At 36.9% G+C, this 19444-nt stretch overlaps 1 protein-coding gene and 1 long non-coding RNA gene across 7 annotated transcripts in view; one reads left to right on the top strand and one right to left on the bottom strand.

The window, feature by feature from the left end:
• Ctnna2 (catenin alpha 2) overlaps positions 1–19444 on the top strand; it is a 1113581-nt gene that overhangs the window by 1045701 nt on the left and 48436 nt on the right. For all 3 annotated transcript variants that reach the window (XM_031382231.1, XM_031382233.1, XM_031382232.1), the window contains 2 exons: positions 8075–8188; positions 17787–17968. In XM_031382231.1, coding sequence (XP_031238091.1) covers positions 8075–8188; positions 17787–17968 — 296 coding nt within the window. The remainder of the gene's footprint in view (positions 1–8074; positions 8189–17786; positions 17969–19444) is intronic.
• Positions 1–19444, bottom strand: part of LOC116099103 — a 59319-nt gene that overhangs the window by 13797 nt on the left and 26078 nt on the right. The window lies entirely within an intron of this gene.

Genomic DNA, 19444 nt, shown 5'->3' with positions numbered 1-19444 from the left:
AAAAAAAAAAAAAAAAAGCAAATGGAAATTAAGTACAATGGGTTCGATAGCATTTTGGGGATGAGACATTTACATCAAGTATTTAATTGTAGTACATGACATCTTTATGCAAAATGCTTATAACGGCCCACCTTCCTTTGATTATTTCTCTATGGTGATTTCAATGACATGTCAAGGAAACAGTAGGGCCTGGCACTGAGGTTTGATCAAGGTCTGTAGTTCATCGTGGCTTTCCTGAACTGTGTACCAAAGAGCTTTGGAGCATTATTAGACATTTAAAGTCTTGAGAGTAATATATAAGTATCTCTTAGCTTGTATATGAAATATTAGCTGGGGTAGTTCATGGTTTGACCATTAGGTTAGCACATGTATGTTGATGATATGATCTGCTTGTAAAGTTGAGTATATACAATATGATAAAATGCCATCTTCAGTGAGGTACATTTTATTATAACATTTAAATAAGTATTATAATGTTAGTTGGGTGATACAAATAAGATTAGTTAGTTATTGGACTAAATGGCTTAATCAACAGAACTGTTAGAGATATTTTATTTCATTATTTTCAGACTAGGGGCATTATGAAAACATTAAGGAGATCATGAGGTTGCTATGAAGCAGTGAAGAATAAAATTTGTAGTTTAGCTGTAATTTGAGGTCATCAGATAATTATCTTCTCTGAAAATGGAATAAACATTGTCAAGCCTAAAGTCAAAAACTCTCATAGACCTAGTATTTAACAAGTCTCCCCCCAATTTTTCATTTCATCATTGTGCTCATCTGAGGTCTCTTCCAGGTGTTCAATAATGTGTAATTTGCTGGAAAAGTCAACAATACTAAAATTTCAGCACTTTGAGTCAAATATTTCCCATAACTAGCAAACAAAGGGTAGAAAGCTACTCACGTATCTTGTTTTACTTTGTGCCAGATAATCATAGTCCTATGTAGATCCTAGTCTTGTTTACCTAACACCATTAATGAGAAATAATTTATTATGTTCTTTTTAAGGAGATATAAGATGTCCCATACTGTTAGATCTTTCCCCAAACACAGAGGTAAACAAAACAATTTTTTTTTCTTATATATATGGAGAGAAAATAGATGTATTCAATGCCATATAGTACTATGGAAGAAACAGAGACAGGGTACGAGAGATATAGCTCATAATAAGAACTGGTTTTATGGAGACAATGTCAGAGTGAACCAGAACATATTTGTAGCAGGACCTGCTTTTTACAGAGGCAAAGCTTTATAATTGATCCATTTGGGAAGTTGTGGGAGCTGAAGAACCACACAGAAGAAATAGGAGGCTTTGGAGAGTTCTGAATAAAGACTTAATACGGCCTATCTCAGATCTAAATTGGACCTTTTTGACAATGCTGCTGAGAAAGAGTATACAAAGCAAGGGTCTCAGTACTCAGTGGAAAGATCAATTAGGAGGCTTTCATGGTAACCCATGGCCAATTAGTCCCAACTTGGGAGATTTTCTGTTGGTGGTGGTTTGTTTTGTTTTGTTTTGTTTTGTGATATTGGCTTTAGATTTGGGATTTTTGTTATTTCAAAAATTTTTTGTTCATAATCCACTTTAATGTTTTATATCAGTATTGAGAAGTTATTTCTTGTAACTTACACAAATTAGCCAGTCAACTTGTATTTTCCATTTCTTCTATCATTGAAACTCTCACATGTATTTGAAGTTGTTTTTTCAAAAAGTGCTCCTTAACATATTTTCTTATATATACAACTAAAACAGTTATAAACCCATTCATATCTCACTGCTTCAGGATCTATGCATTTGGCTTCTGGTGTAAAAGCTATGGTCAGTGCTAAGCACCAGAGCTTTGCAACTGACATCTGGTATGTCTCTAGAGAATTTATGAGAACCTTGGTCTCTGTAATGTGCATAGAAAATAGATTAGGGAAGATCCAAAGTATTTTACAAGAAAGACATATGTTCACAACCCAATAGATAGATAGTGGTAGATTCAGGAAACTGGGACTGTGCCCAAGGTTGTATTTTGGTTCTACTGAAAAGTCTTCCCTCAAAATAACAAGTTGTGTAATTGAAGTTTGATTCTCAAATCTCTAGTCTCCATTCAGTGAAACATACATGCTCTTAAAACTTCATCTAATAATATACAACTTATTCCTTTGGGACTACTTCCAGATCATCTATAGCTTGCCATGTATTCTTTAGTTTGTGGAGGTCATTGCCCAATAGGGACAAAAAAAATAAAAAACAGTTAGAAGGCTGTGCATTCACAGAACTATTTATAGGAGCAACCTGTATGGTTTAGATCTTGTTCAAGAGACACAAAAATATTTCACATTTATCCATTCACCTGCGGTGCTTGTGATCATGTACATCATGGGTTCTTCAATTTCTTTCTGCCAGTTGCTAAAAGGGATATCTAAGATATTTTACTTGAAGGATACCCTAGTTCCCTAGTTTGAAGGATTTCCCTAGTTTATGTGGCTATGATAAAATATTGGGACAAAAGAAAATTTAGGGGGGGGATGTGTTAAGCAGCTCACAATTCCATGTACAGTCCATTAGTGAAGGGAAGTCAAGGCAGGCACTTAAGCAGAAGATAGTCATGTCTGAAGTCATTAATAAAGACAAATGAGTGCAAGTTATCTTACTTGCTTACTCTGTGCTAACTTTCTCTTGTTTTGTAATGATTCAGAGTCTTCTACTTAGAGAATAGTCCTACCTAAAATGGGATGGCTCTTCATATGTCAATTAATAAAAATGACAATATTGAACTTAATCTGGATTATTTCTTTCTATATATTCATTAAGAATCTCATCCTGCCCAGTCTAAAGTCTCTTAGACACTTCATACATCCATAAAATAGGGATTGAGTGTATTTCATTATGTTATACAAATTAAATTCTGCAGTTGACTGGTCATCCCACAGTGTGGGGTAAATGATGAAAGATAACTGCTATTATTGTTATTATTATTAGGCTTCATGTTTTATTAAGCATACTAATTATCACAATCATTTATGTATTTGTTTATTTTTTATAGTTTGCAAAGCATTTTCATATACATCTCTGTTTAGGAGTCCTACGAGGCAAGCAGGAAAAATGCCAATTATAATATTCCTTTTATAACCAAAGAGACATCAAAGCAACAAAATGGAGTCACTCTCCAAAGACTTTTGGCTAGTGAGTGGAATACAAAATCAGAACCCCTGGACATACATCAAGATATTTTATTTCAGAGTATGTGCGCATGTGTGTGAGTATGTGTTTGTGCATACATGTGTGTAGTGTACCTATGTGTGTATATGGATACACATGCCTGTTGACCACAGTTCAATCTCAGCTGTCTGCCTTTATTGCTCTTTACATTATTTATTATTTTTTTATACAAGTCTTTCCATTGAACCCAAAGGTTTCTATTTTAGCTAGATTGGCTGACTAGCCATCCATAGGAATCCTCCTGTATCTATCTCCCAGGTGTTTGAGTTATAGATTTATGTACGTAAACCCAAGTTTTAAAAAGTAATATTTTTATGTAATTTTTGAAAACTTCTAATATACATAAAGAGCTATTGATCAGAAATACCACTACTATCTCTAATTCCTACCCTCCAGGTCCTTCCAACATACTTCCCTCCAAACTTTATGACCTCTAACATCATCATAATTATCCTCATCAATTATCATCATTTCTGATTGTGATTAGATCTGACCATTTCTTCATGTGCGTTCATCTGTAGGGGGATGAGCTACCTTCCATTTGTGACATTCCCACAGAAAACTGACTGGTTCCATTTCCCTCAGCAGCTATCAATGGCCAGTGCTTCCTCTACTATTGCCAAGCCTTGCGAACCCCTCTCCCTTAAATGCCTGATTTTCTGTAGGTCTTGTATAGGCAGCTACAGCAGCCTTGAGTTCCGGTGTACAACAACCATTTCATGTCCTTCCACAGCACTTTCCCAGATCCTACAGCTATTCCACTTTTCCCAGCCAATCTTCAAAGTTCCCTGAGTCTTTGGAGTGGAAAAGTGGGTATAGATGTCTCACCTGAAGCTTAGAACTCAGTCATGTATTCTTAGGAGCGTGACTAGTTGTAAGTCTCTGGATTAAAAACCATCCAATGGAAAAAAAATACAGCACTTTTAACAAATGGTGTTGATTCAACTGGTAGTCAGCATGTAGAAAAATGCAAAACAACCAATTCTTATCTCCTTGTACAAAGCTCAAATCCAAGTGGATCAAGGAAGGACCTCCACATAAAACGAAATACACTGAAACTTGTAGAGGAGAAAGTGAGGTAGAGACTCGAACACATAGGCAAAGGGGAAAAATTCCTGACCACAACACCAATGACCTATGCTGTAAGATCAAGAATCAACAAATGGGACCTCACAAAATTGCAAAGCTTCTGTAAGAAAAAGGACACACTGTCAATAGGACAAAAAGACAACCAACAGATTCTTTACCAATCCTACCTACATCTAATAGAGGATTAATATTCAATATATACAAGGAACTCAAGAAGTTAAAAACTTCAGAGAACCAAATAACCCTATTAAAAATAGGGTACAGAGCTAAACAAAGAATTTTCAACTGCGGAATATCAGACGGCTGTGAAGCATCTAAAGAAATGTTCAACATCCTTAGTCATGAGGGAAATGCAAATCAAAACAAATTCAGAGATTCCACCTCACCTCTGTCAGAATGGCTAAAATAAAAAACTCATGTAATAGCAGATGCTGGCAAGGATGTGGATGAAGAAGAACACTCCTTCATTGCTGGTGGGATTGCAAGCTGGTAAAACCGTCTGGAAATCAGTTTGGCAGTTCCTCAGAAAATTAGACATAGTAGTACCAGAGGACCCAGGTATACCACTCCTTGGCATATACCCAGAAGATGCTCCAACATGTAATAAGGACACATGCTTCATTATATTCATAGCAGCCTTATTTATAATAGCCAGGAGCGGGAAAGAACCCAGATGTCCTTCAACAGAGGAATAAATACAGAAAATGTAGTACATTTACACAATTGACCACTTCTCAGCTATTAATAGTGATAAATTCATGAAATTCTTAGGCAAATAGATGGAACTAGAAAAAATCAACCTAAGTGAGGTAATTCAGTCAGAAAAGAACACGCATGGTATGCACTCACTGATAAGTGGATATTAGCCCAAAAGCTCTAAATAACCAGGATACAATTCACAGACCACATGAAATTCAATAAGGAGGAAGACCAAAGTATGGGTGATTCGGTCCTTCTTAGAAAGAGAACAAAATACTCAATGGAGCAAATACAGAGATAAAATGTTGAGCAGAGACTTAAGGAAAGACTACCCAGAGACTGTCCACCTGAGGATTCATCCCATATACGTTTACCAAACCCAGACACTATTGTGGATGCCAAGAAGTGCATGATGAAGGGAACCTGAATATGGCTGTCTCCTGAGAGGCCTCTGCCAGAGCCTCACAAATACAGAGGTGGTTTTTCACAGCAGCCAACCACTGCAGGACTGAGTGTGGGGTCCTCAATAGAGGAGTTAGAGAAAGGGACTGAAGGAGTTGAAGGGGTTTGCAACCCCACAAGAAGAACAACAATATCACCAACCAGACCCCCCAGAACTCCCAGGGACTAAGCCATCAACAAAGGAGTACACATGGCTCCAGCTGCATATGTACCAGGGGAAGGCCTTGTCATGCATCAATGGGAGGAGAGATCCTTGGTCCTACTATGGCTCGATAGATGCCCCAGTGTAGGGGGAAATCAATGGTGGGGAGATGGAGTGGGTGGCTGTGTGGGTAAAGGAAGAACCTCACAGAAGCAGGGGGAGGGAGGATGTGAAAGGGTGTTTCCGGGAGGGAGGGAAACTGGGAAAGGGGATAATATTTGAAATGTAAATAAAGAAAATATCAAATAAAAAAAAAAGGAAAAAAAAGAAGTAGTGATGAATATCCTAGTAGTCTTCTCATCTCATCTGTCCTCAGAATTTACCAACTTGCTGCAATTGTTTTACAGTACATTCCAGAAATACTAAGTGATCATAGAAAATTGCCTCTGTCCACAGTAACATATTTATTTAAACTGGGTTTTACTTATCTCACTCATCCCTATTCTAATCAACAAAATGCTGAGAACTTCTCTCTCTCTTCCATTCTTTTAACGTTGCTATGAAATAAAACTGACCATGCATGCTAATCAGGTTGATGTACCAGAGAGAAGGAAACCAAAATTTTCCTTCTCAAACATAGCAAATCAGCAGGCATAATGCTATACTGACATGAACAACCCTGTTTTATGCATGCCTGACCAATCTTATCAGCTACATCAGTAACTTCACCTGGTAAATTAGACTAGGGATGCTAAGGAAATCAACACAAAAAATGGGGGAAGGGGCAACAGTATAATGACTATTGCTACAATGTATCTCTTTTGAAAGAGAGTCCTGAGAATGCCTATTGAAGGGCAGATGAGTCCCTGATATAAACCAACAGTTTGCAGAGGACAACTGAGCAGAGGCCCTCTCCTCATTTGAACTAATGCCCTCTCATCATTTGCACAAGCCACATCTCCTTCTGAAGGGATCATCATAGAATTTGCAGTATGTGATAGTCTTGAGTGCATACTTCAGACTGCCTATTTAGAAAGCTTCAAGATAATCTAGTACTTCTTATTCTTCAGTCTGCTATCTGTAAAATAGTTTAAAAAGAAAAACAAAACAATCAAAAGACCAAACACTATCCACCCAAAAGGAGTGTGAGGGAATTTCTTTTGAGTTTGTATGGCACTCAGAGAAACTATATGGTAAATGCTTGATACATGCTATCGACCCCTAAGGAAGGGAAGGGATTTTATTGGCTGGCTTATAGATTCATTCTTATCTATCTCCAACACAGCCTTTAATGATTTTCAATGATCTTAATCTCCCTCTATTCCCTTTCTGCCATTCATTATTCAGGTTCTTACCCAATTTGTAATGGGACCAAAGAAATAGCTAAAACCAAAGACCTTTGTGGTTTGAGGTCAAACATACTTAGTTGTTTAGATACAAATGCTGGTTGCTACTAAATCAAAGACATTACATGAATTACTGAACTTTCTTCTATTTGATTTTTCTTGGTTATAGGTAGGAAATAATTGTCACTTTACTCTGTTGGTGTAATCTGAATCAGTACTATGAAATAATCATTCAGTTATCAGTGTTGTATTGTAATTGATAGCTTTTATATTAAAAATTATTGTTGAAGCTGGATTTAATGGCACATATTTTTAATCATAGCACTTGGGAGGCAAAGGCAGGTCTCTCTTCAACTCCAGGCTGGTCTACATAGTGACTTCCAAGACACCTAAAGCTATATAGTGAGACCTGTAGTATATTTTTTATTGTGGAATAAATCAATTTAAATAATTATCCCAAGTAGATTAATGATAACTAGATCATTTAATGAAGATCAGATAATATTGCTTTTCACTGCTCACATACACACACATATATACTCTTGCACACACACATATACAATGAAAATCTCCAATTTATAGAGTGGGGAACCAATACTCAGGTGATGTCATTTGGCATGCTGAGGGCCACATGGTGGTTCATTCTTAAGAATGGTTGAATGTGGTATGAAATATAATCTTTTTTTACCTCATGAGTTAGTGAGAAAATCCAGTATGTCATGGGGTCTATTCCCTGGCATAGAGATCACTAAGCATTTTGCTTATTTAGAAAAGAAGAACTAGAATAGAGAGAAATGATACTACAGACAAGCCATAGTATTAGTTCTGTTGAAAATCATTAATTTCTATCTTAACATAGACATGGATTTTTACCCATGTATACTCTTGCTTGGATTAACAGTCATTGTGTTAAAATTCAAATTTAGATTTACTGTGTTTTTCTGAGGAAATAAATGAAATGTTTCTAAAGTAGGTAAATTTGGGCAGTATGGTTCACATAATTTTGAAGTTGATACCATTCTACATTTATGATTCTGTAAATTCTTTCTTTGGAGCTGTTTAGACTTTGCAATGAAATGTGTGGGTAAAGGTCAACTAATTTTCTCCATTTATGTTGTTATTTAGACTCCCGAAGAGCTAGAAGATGATTCTGACTTTGAGCAAGAGGATTATGATGTGCGGAGTCGGACAAGTGTTCAGACCGAGGATGACCAGCTCATTGCTGGACAGAGTGCGCGGGTACGTGGGCATTCACAACTTTGGATAGCTGCTGAGGGAAAACCTCACAAAAATGGCTAGAGGAAATTTCTGCATTAATGGATCCTGAGATTACAGATATTCTTGACTCAGAGGTCTGGGCTATTATTTTGGTAGTCTGCTTCAATGCACATTATTCATGGTGGTAGCAACCACCACAGCTCTTCCTTTTTACAGTCCCCATTTTCTACCCATTGGACATAGATGCTACATCTAAGCACTCTATACTCTAACATGTGTAGCAGATTATATTTGACTTGAGGGTAGGAATTTGATAGGCAGGGGTCATCTAATGAGTAAGTTTTACATCTCACCCACCACTGTGCTGAATAAAATTGCCAAGTTCAGAAATAGCACAAGAGATAACAGCAAATGGAGAATTAGAATTCTACATTACTATTGTACTGACAATAGCTTCACAGTCTTAGGTAGATTTCATAGTGAGTACTGTGTTGTTTCAAGGGTATTAGGTAGAAAAAAATTGTTGCTCCCTAAAGCCTATCTGTTGCCAGGGCCAAGTTTTTTGCTAAGTGGTAGAAAGAAAATACACAAAATGCTCCTGAATTTTAAGTTTAAAGTATGAATCAAGGAACAAAATGTAACAGCTCTGTCAAGCAAATGAACACCCTGTGACCTGGTGATATATAAGTGGTATAAGGAGTATTGCAGGGATGAGCCAACAAGATTGGCTGTATTCCCTGCAGCATACTTGGAATACTTTATACATCTAGTGAGCAATAAGATTCCCTTTTAAAGGTTATTTTCATAGAGTAAAGCCATTCAAATTTCAGTGTAACTGTAATTTTTACATTCTAATTATCATTTAATTTTTGCTTAAGAAAACACAATAATTGTAGTCAATTATCAAAATAGGACTATAGCTAGTGAACACAGAAATGTAAAAGGTCCTGAGCCAAAAGATAAATGGAAATTTAAACCATACTAAGATTCCACCTTATCCCAGTCAAAGCTGCTATTTAGTGAGAAAATAAATAACAACAAATTCTGGCAAGAATATGGAGGGAAAGTATGTTTACACTGCTTGGAGGAATATAAATCAGTACAGCCACTATGGAAATGAAAGAGGGTCCCAAAAAACTAAAAATAGAACCAACATATGACCTACTATACCAAACCTGAAGTTTTTCCCTAAAGACTCTTAGGTCAACAGTGACAGAGACACTTTCATATGCATTCTGATTAAGGCAGTATACACAAAAGCCAAGTTACAGAATTGGCTCGTGTCTCTCAATGGATAAATAAAATGTACACATGTCTGTAATGGGATCTTACACAAACATAAAGAAGAAAATTATGTTATTTGTCAGAAAATAAAAACAAGTGGAGATTATCATATTAGGGACAATATGGAAGATGAAGAAAGACAAATATTAGAATTGTTTTTAACATTTTTATTTCATTTTTAATTTTGTATATATATGTGGGAATATGCAAGTTTTGATTATATATATATATATATAAAATCATAGGTTGAAAAAGAATGTAGGTTTTAGATATACCAGGAATCTCCTGTTGTCATAGGAATTGTAAAGAAAAGTAGAAAACATAGGCTGAAAGTAGAGAGGACATAAAGGAAGTGTGGTATTCAAAATGACTTCACCTAAAACTAAGTTTCTCTAATGTACTTTAGATCTTGATATATTTGTTCCAAAGTCAAATGACTGAGAATGTATAGATATAGATTTATAAACACACAAAGGTAAAAATTCAGACACTAAAGGCACAATGGTATATGTGTATACAAAATGGTAAATTGGCACACAAATTTAATGCTAGAGTTTTGGAGAAATAGAAGACTGTGAGTTCAAAAGTAGAAAGTAGCGATGTCCAATGATGAGACTCCATGCCAATAAACCAAGGGGTGAGGGTATTGCTCACTGGTAAAATGCTGGTTAGCACACACAAAGTCATAACTGATCAGAGGAATAGAAAGCATGGTAGCTCTGATTTCACACAACTCTGGTTTCGATCTAAAATAGTGAATGTTAGTACCACTCTGAGAGCTGTATGTTGCTTGAGTTCTCTAACTTTCAGATATATTGCTTGTCAAATGTGAACCATAGATTTTCCTGACAGTATTATTGTGAAGATTAATTGATCTTTATAGAATATTAGAACAACACTAGCCATATAGTAGTAAGTGTTCAATAAAGTCTGGTTTGGATCATAATCCTTGTTTGGCAGAGAAGGTCCCTTCTGACCATAGGTAGTGACATCAAAGTGTATGAAAGGGCATAGAACGTCTATTGTAAAATCCCCACAGATTGTTCAATCTTGCCTAAAACATTTAAAAGCGGGAAGGTCATTAAGCAAGAATCTTTTGAGTCTGTTGGCATGCCACCAAACTAATTAATCAAGCCAACTCATCTTTAAAATTAAGTAAAACCAGCATTTTTATGTCAATGACAAAGGACAAGTTTGAGTAATTCATCCAAACATTAATCAATTACAAGTTAATTTTATTGACTGACTCCTGCCCTGGTTCCACTGATTTGTGCCCTCAAAGAATAAGACTCCTTACATAAGCCTTATCTTGCTTTGAGATTTCCATCTTGTGAAGGTGGCCTGAAATGTTCATATATAATAGGAATAGACTCTCTATATATTTCTTTTCCACATATTATTTTTATGTTAGACATCAAGTCAGTGATGATAGATTGAAACAGAATTTGGATGGATCCTCTTGATCATCATTTCTTTACTCTGATGTCTATTTTCAGAATGAAATATGATAAAGGTCCAAGAGAGTAAGAAGCAGGTTGTCTTGTTTGGCACTTGCTAATTTGTCCCATGTTCTGGATTAACTTAAGCCAACCGATTTACTTCTTATGTCAACCTCCAGGAGAGACATGGAATTATGACTACTAAGTTGGAAATAAGAGGGCATAGCAAATGGCTAAGGTTAAACTTTGGACCGCTATTTTGGCAAATTGCTCAGAAGCATGAGGGAAGCCAAATTTGTGTTTGACAGAAGTGTTAGGTATTTCTAGCAGTCTTTCTTCATAATGGCCTTATTTTGTTTAGTTTTTACTCAGAAACATATTTCTTTCTGAAAATGGCAAGTTAACATAAAAGGAGGTTAAACTGGAAAAATAACTTTAGCATCTTCTTCCAACATAGCTCTCCAATGTGGTAATTAGAGGACCTTATTTCTCTTATATGACCCTTTGTGCTCCTTTTGTATAGCATTTACATAGCTGTTGGTAGGTGTAGTTATATGTACATATGTGTACTAGCACCTATAGTCATTGCATATGTTAGAGGAAGGCATTACATATCCTGTTTTTAGTCTCCACTTTATTCTTTTGACATCATGTCTATTATTGAACCTGGAAGTTGCCGTGTTTCTCCTATTTCTTCTCAACCATTGCCTCTGATAGGTTGATAGCAGCAAGGCTTAATGATGCTTCTATTTCTGCCTGCTGACTCTGTCCAAGTACTGAGATTTGGGACATTATGTTTTCATGGTTGACTTTTTACATTGATGCTGGAGACATGGACTCTGGTCTTTATGGTTGTGATATGAGTGTTCTTAATCACTGAACAATCTCCCCAGACTTCTATCTGTAACAATTTGAGGGGCAGTGGGAAGAGGAATGGGGGTGGATATGGCCATCTTCTAATACATATAGGCTATCTTGCTGTATAGTCTTAAACATAACATCATTTTTAAAAAATGCACTGTACATGTGTGTTTTCTTTGTATGCATGTATGTGTATCCTATGTATGGATTATGCCTGTGGAGGCCAGAGAAGTTTGCCTTGAGAATGGAGTTACAGATGGCTATTAATGGCCATGTGGGTGCTAGGAATTGAACCCAGGGCGTCTGAAGAGATGACCTATTTTTCCAGCCTCTGACATGACATCTTAAAACTTCTTCCTTCACATGTTACCATAGTATAAGAAGGTCCGCAACAACTCTCTATTGACCTTAATGATAGAATTTATTCCTTTGATGATATACAGAACTGATTTTTAAACATGACCTTTTCAAAGTTGTGTAACTGTAGGTCACTACCGTAACTCCTGCATGCCTTATCCCCAATGGGCTAGTGCCTGTGTAGTTCTCAACTACTCTCCTGGTATCAGTTTCTGTCCCAGGTTCATGTCTGTTGCTCTTATACAATATCTGACAAAAAGCAACTGAGAAGGGGAAAAGTTTCATTTAGCTCACTGTTGTAAGTTACAGTCCTGGCTTTGTGGGATAATTAAGTCAGAGAGAATAAATATATGTGTGTTTAGTAACCAACCAGCTTTCTTTACATTTCTATAGTCCAGGTCCCCAAACCAGGTATTTGTTGCTGCCCACATTGAGGCTGGGCCTTCCAATCTCCATGAACACAAGGAGACATCCACACAGTCCAACTGTATCTAAATTGAACAGAGTCCTACATTAATAAACCTCTTCCCAAGTAATGTAGGCATTTGTCCTATACTTCTGTCTATTACTCCACTGGGATGAAAATGGTGGTGGTGCTGGTCCACTTCCCAACCAAATGACTTAACATTGAAAAGCTGGATCTTTCAAGGATGCATTGAAGGATTTGCATGTATCAATGGAAGGAATAGCTCAGTTGTCCAATTCACACTCTCAGATGGGTGTGGAGTGGTCAAAGAACCCAACTATTTACCTTTATTATCCTGCTTTAAAGTCAAGTGGAGAGAAATATCACACTGAGTTTTCATCCCTTTGATAAAGTGTCTTGCACTGAAAGCCCATGTAGTAAATTTTGTTTGTTGCCTAAGAAAACATTTCTTGCCAGTTCAGGGACCTTTGAATTCCAAAGGTGAACCCTGAGACATATACCTGGAGATTTGGGTTTTAGAAGAGTTTTGGTCCCTTGGAATGACTGCTATTTTGTATCAGTGACTCGCACTTTGATCTCAATAGGAAAGATTTATGAATCACAAAATATAAGTGATCAGCTGTCCAGAGCAAAGGCAAGGATGCTGGGACAAAGGTTTGAATCCTTGTGCATTCTAGTCTCTAATAATCTCAGTTTGGGCCCCAAATCAGCCAGATATACAGCCTAAGGAATACTGATTGCCTAGTATAAATCAAAGCTACAGAAACTAGCAGGTGCCTCTGGTGATCATATCACAGGAACAAGAAAGCTGATTCATCTCCTTTCCCCTTGGCCATGGAAATAATTTTTCTCATGTTGCCTTAGTTTGAGGGAATGAAGAATTATATGTTATATATTTCACATTGAATTTGATTTTTAATGTAGCCAGGCTTCTACTTACTTTTTTTTTCTACCTAGAACGGCTTTAATGTGTTAACATTTCAAACTGCTGAGTTACATTGATAAGACCTAATTAAAACTCATGTGTTGAATTTTAATTTGATTAACTTGCAAATTTTGCAGTTGTGATCTACTGTTTATAGATAACCTTTTTTTAAATTCCAGTTTCAGAAAAGGTCAATAATGAATTTTTAAAAGCCGAGAGCATTTTAAGAATATTCAAGAAAAGCCTTGAGCTCATCGACAGCTTCACAGCAGAGGCAAATGTAATGACACTTGTACACCAGTCACACCCCATTAAGTGCATTATGCGGGTCAAGCACCCCTCCAGTCAAAATAACATCTCCCTTTCAAATCTGCTTTGAAGGGGCTAGTCCTTCTTCTGAAATGTGTCCTCAGAAAATGCCTAGCATTGCTGGTGACCTGTCTTGAATGACATTGATGCTTTGAACGGAAAGATGCTTAAACAGTCTGTCAGAGGACATTGAGTTTCTGCTTTGAGAAATGGCTCTACTTTTGGGAAGCTCTTCTGGGAATCAAGGGTGGGGCAGTAATATAAATTAGATACCAAGGAGTTGGAAGGCTGCAGAGATGGCTAATCAGTTAAAAATACTTGCTATATTTCCAGAGGACTCAAGTTTCGTTCGCAGCACCCATGCTGGATGCCTACCAACTTGAGATTTAGCATGATGCAAAACCTTCCTCTGCCTTCTGTAGGAACATATACACACATTCAAAACTGCATTCAGACACATGTATGCAAATAATTAAAATTATAATAACAAAATTAGTGCATGTAAGGTTTGGTCCTAGCACTGGGGAAAGAGAAGCAGGTTGATCTCTGTGAGTTTAAGGCCAGCCTGGTCCACATAGTGAGTTCCAGGACAGACAGTGCTATAGAGAGAGACTTTGTGTCTAAAGGAAAAAAAAATCAAACAAACAAAAATTAGAGAGAAAACCAAGACTATTAATAATTAAGTACTAAGTTAAACAAAGGAAATGAAAATGTTATAGTTGACAGGAATGTGTCCACCCACCAATGTACATAATTACTATTTTGGGAATGAAAGTAAAGTATTTTCTTCATGGGCTCTATATGTACAGTGTACAATCTGTTAGTGGCCCTACTGGTTTTTGTTTTTGTATAGAAGTACCTGATGAACAAATTTAATAAAGATTCCCTAGGAATTGTGCTGCCTAAATAAAACATTCTTTTGTATGAAACCAAGTGAATCAAGGAGATAAGAATACTTCATAATAAAAAGCAATACTTAATTTCTATCTGTTGAAACCAAATGAGAAACTCAGGACTCCCTTTTTTACATGGAACTACAAAAAAAAGTTTATGACAGGCTCTTTTGTATATTATGAACCTTCTTAAAGTTTATAGAAGTACTTAAATTGTTTCCAAAACTACTAAATATTTTAACTAGCATATTTCTATCAGTGTTGTTTTAAACAGACATCTATACTGTATGAGGTTCATGTGTGCATGCATTAAAATGAGTTGTAATTTAAACCCATGTGAACCCATAATAAATGTATATATGAAAGTTGGTGGGCATGACTCTGTAAGAGGGTATGTCATCTATGGTTACATGAATGCCATGTAATGTTTACTTGGCCTGTGAAGCTACAGCATAAGGTTACATGGCTTGGTAGACAGAGCTAGGCTTTCAATTGCCTTGAACTACTGGGCTGGGATCTTCATATAAACTATATTTGGCTGTATGATAATGTCCTTGTACATGATGGCTAAGAATTTCATTGGTTCTTCACATTTGTTTGAGTTCTCATCCTCCAGGTAATAAGTTGTATGGTGTTAGAGGTTTAATTAATTTCTTTGGGCCTACATACTGTCATTACTAAATGTGGATAATTATATTAGAAGTCACATTGATTAAATTATTGGTACCTATAATTCTCAGACACATGCATCTTTGCAAGGAATTATATTTGTCTTCTATTTATCCGTAGCCACTCAGGCTCTGGGACTACCGTGTTTGTTGTTTCCACTATAAGGATAAGTAGAAAGCAATCTAGTAACAGAGGTGTTGTCAGAATAATGTGCACAGTAACACATTGCTGGCTTCAAATTTTATTCCGTTACTGTGATAAAACATTGACTAAAAGCAGCCTAGTGTGGGGGGGTTATTTGACTTACAACTTCTGACCCAAGCCCATCACCGACCCAAGTCAAGGCAGATATTTGAAGGCAGTCCTGTTTACTATTGTTCATTTGCTATATCTGACCAAGAAACTCACTCCATAACCAAGGACAGTGGAAGCAATGGAAGATGCTGTCCTCTAGTTGGCTTGGGAAGAGGCTTATGCTCAGCTTGCTTCCCTATACAGTTTTGGACCACTTATCCAGAGTTGACACTACCCACATGTGTTTGGGTCCTTTTATATCAGTCATCAATACAATCCCTCTCACACAACGTGATTACAGTCCAATTAAATTCAGACAGTTCTTCAACTTAGTCTCTATTGAGTCAAAGGACACTCTAGGCTATGTCATGTTCCCAGTTTGAGCAAGGAAAACTTTCACTCTTTATTTTTTGTGGATTAACCAAGCATCTTGAATAATTTTAGTTGCTCATTGTATACACACTAGATTTTCCAATCACACAGCTTTGGTCTCTCTTTAGAGACCTTGTGGATTTCTCTTTAGAGAAAATACTAAAGCCCTATCTAAAGGCTCTGTCTGCAGGTCATTTCACAGGTGGTCATGGGAGAATGTAAAGACATGAGGATAAACCTTCACTTGGAATGTGCTATAAAAATGGTGTTTAACCAACAAGTTTTATTCTTACTTACAGTAGTTATATTCTATAAATCAATTATGAATATTTAAATGAGCAATTATCTAACCCTTGGCTGAAGGAGAAATATAGGGATAGGTTGCAGAGAGATGTAAATTACAATGTTTTCTTCATCTGATCAATGCATTTCCAGGTTTTAAGGGTGTTTCTGTGCCAATATCATATTTTTGATTCACTGCCATTGAACTCAAGGTGAACTACACCAATGCATAATTAAAGTAGGTTATTTATCTCATGTATTTTTTTTTGTAAGACATATCACAACCTTCTTGTAGTTGCAGACACTTAAGTCCATGCTTGAAACTATTTTGCATGGTGGAATTGCCACTATAAGCAGCACAAAGATCTGAAAAGTGTAGTGTTAGATAGACTGAAAAATGGGTGGTGTTTACAATAGGGGAACTGAGTGAAGGCAGAGGATGGCTTGGTTCAGCATCTGGAAATACACACAGGGGTGAATCAGAGAGTTCTGATTTTTGCATCATTTGCAGATGACTGGGGAAGTGCTTCTCGTATTGATAGGGGTTTACAAATATATTTGAGTGAATCAGAAAATTTGAAAATGAAGAGTCTGAACAGCAGGAAGACTCCTTCCCTCTTTTGTATGTTTTCTTACCCAGCAACTTCTGCCAATCAACATTTGCTTCCTAATCTTACTCAGCTTGAGCAGGCTCAGTCCCTGGAAATCTGAGAGCTGAAATGTTCTGGCCCTGGAAACACACAGTATTGAGGTTAATCTCAATAATTTTCAGAGGATCTTGGAGTTTTGGACTCAGGATGTTCTCAAAGTCTAAATGCTTCCTGTGAGCATCTTTAGTAAGAGATAGTAGCCTATACATCATCCCATTTGAATGGCTACCTGTATTCAAAGGCTTTGCAAGCATCCATTCAGAAAGATGAGGAAAAAAGGCTAAGATGGAGGATGCCATCCCTTAAATGCCCTAGTAAGGGGATACTTTTGTTGTTGTTTGTATGTCATTGTTCTATGGATATCTTTATTTTTTTATTCATAAAATGTCTTTCCATCACACTATACTTGGATGCTCAAATAATGTTTAAAATTCCTTTCCTTCACAGCAACAGAAGGCTTTTTTTTCTTTCTCCCTTTTCTGAATAGCTTTCAGTGTTGAAAGAGGTGCATTCTTTCATCTGGTAAACGTTTCCTGAGACCAAATATAAAAATTGTTAAGAATAGATTCTCTTGAACAAACATATGCCATCAAAGAGAAAGGGAAGTTCTGCAACTGTCAATGTGCCTGCACTTTTGGATCTTTCTGTATCATTTATATAAGGGAGGGGGCAGGGGACTGGGGACTTTGTTTGTTTGTACTCTTGGTAATAGAGAAAAGCATGCGTCTTCTAGAATGGTGGGACATCCTATAAGCCTTGTGAGTCTGGCTGTGCCATCCACAGGAAGCAGAGTCAATGTGCAGTTTTTCATTACTTTGTCACCATTAGTCATGCTTCTCCCCCTGTAATCCACACAGGCTATCATGGCGCAACTACCACAGGAGGAGAAAGCCAAAATAGCTGAGCAGGTGGAGATTTTCCACCAAGAAAAAAGCAAACTGGATGCTGAAGTGGCCAAGTGGGATGACAGCGGCAATGACATCATTGTGCTGGCCAAGCAAATGTGTATGATCATGATGGAGATGACAGACTTCACAAGGTGAGGCTCAGAGACAGGGAGATGATCATGTTCTTGCTAAACCCATATAGGCAGCACTGGTTCATATCATGGGAAAGCTTATTGGAGTGATAAAGTACTATATCAAAGCAAGGTAGAGCTCTTAAAATAAAACTTACAAGTCCAAATAATCTCCTGTTTAGTTAAAAACATATTCACTTTTTGTAATTAGTAATGTTTTAATTATCTATCATAGGGCAATCACAACACCAAAACCCAGGTGTTGGTTGACACCTTTGTGTTTTGTACTATTTTCATATATGTTTAAATATTATTCAGGAGATAAAGTGAATGTTTCATTAATTTCCCATTGGAAAAATATGTGCATGTTTGTATATGCATGCATCTGTTTCATGTGTTCTACCAGCACATGATTTACCACTAATTCTGGCTCACACTTCTTCCTAATGTGTATGGAATTATGTCCAAAAGCTAAAAATGACAGAGTTCCTATGAAAAATGTAAAAAAAAAAAATGTGTGTGTCAACACTGTTTCTTTTCCTTCTGAGTAGCCCTACACATGGGTCAGGAAGCAGCTAACACTCTGACAAGAGCCTTTGCTTCATGACAGTCATGGGTGCTCTGTCATTACCTTTGGAGTCTTCTTCAGAGGCCCGTAACAACTCCCTCTGGCCTTCTGGACTACATCAAAAACAATCAAATTCAAAATCAAGTCACAGGGGAAAGGTTCCTTGGTTCTGAGTGGGAAGATGAAGTGGTGTCAAACAGGTCCTTAACTCTCTTTGCAAAAGCATGGAATAAGAGCAACGAACTTCTCAAGAGAGAATTATACCAAAAGTATAATGCCAATAGGAACTATGCTGTGAAACACATTTAAAGCATCCAAAAAGCCCATTAAGAGTTTGTGTTTAAGTGTGTGTGTGTGTGTGTGTGTGTGTGTGTGTGTGTGTGTGTGATGTGCATGTGTGTGTCTATTCATGGTGTGTGCACATCTGAGTATAGTTGCATATGGAAGTCAGAGTCAACCTCAGGCATCGGACCTCACTTTCTACCCAATCTTTTGTTTTTATTTGTGTGCTTCCAGTTGACAGGCCTGTGAGTTTGGAGGGATTCTGCTGTTTCTGACTCCCTTCTTGCTGTAGACATGTAGGGATTAGACATGCACCCTGCTGCATCTGGCATTACATGATGGCTTCCTGGGGATCTGAACCCTTTTATTCAACCTTGTACAACAAATGTTTATTTTGTTTTCTATTGAACCAGCTCCCTTGGTCCAGACTAAATTTCTGATTTTTATTTTCCAGTCAAAATTCTGTAACTTTAGGTTATTATATCTGATTGTACATCAGGATAGAATGTGAGGCAAAAATTAATGCTGTGTCCTAAACTAGCATTGTGCCACATCCTATGCATGCATGCATACATATATATCTTTTCAAAAAGAATTAACAGACCATCCACGTTAGTGAGTGTATTTTTTTTTTTTTTTTTTTTTTT

The sequence above is a fragment of the Mastomys coucha genome, unplaced genomic scaffold (genome assembly GCF_008632895.1).
Source record: "Mastomys coucha isolate ucsf_1 unplaced genomic scaffold, UCSF_Mcou_1 pScaffold20, whole genome shotgun sequence".
In the NCBI taxonomy this organism is placed as follows: domain Eukaryota; kingdom Metazoa; phylum Chordata; class Mammalia; order Rodentia; family Muridae; genus Mastomys; species Mastomys coucha.
This window is presented reverse-complemented; position numbering and strand designations above follow the sequence as displayed.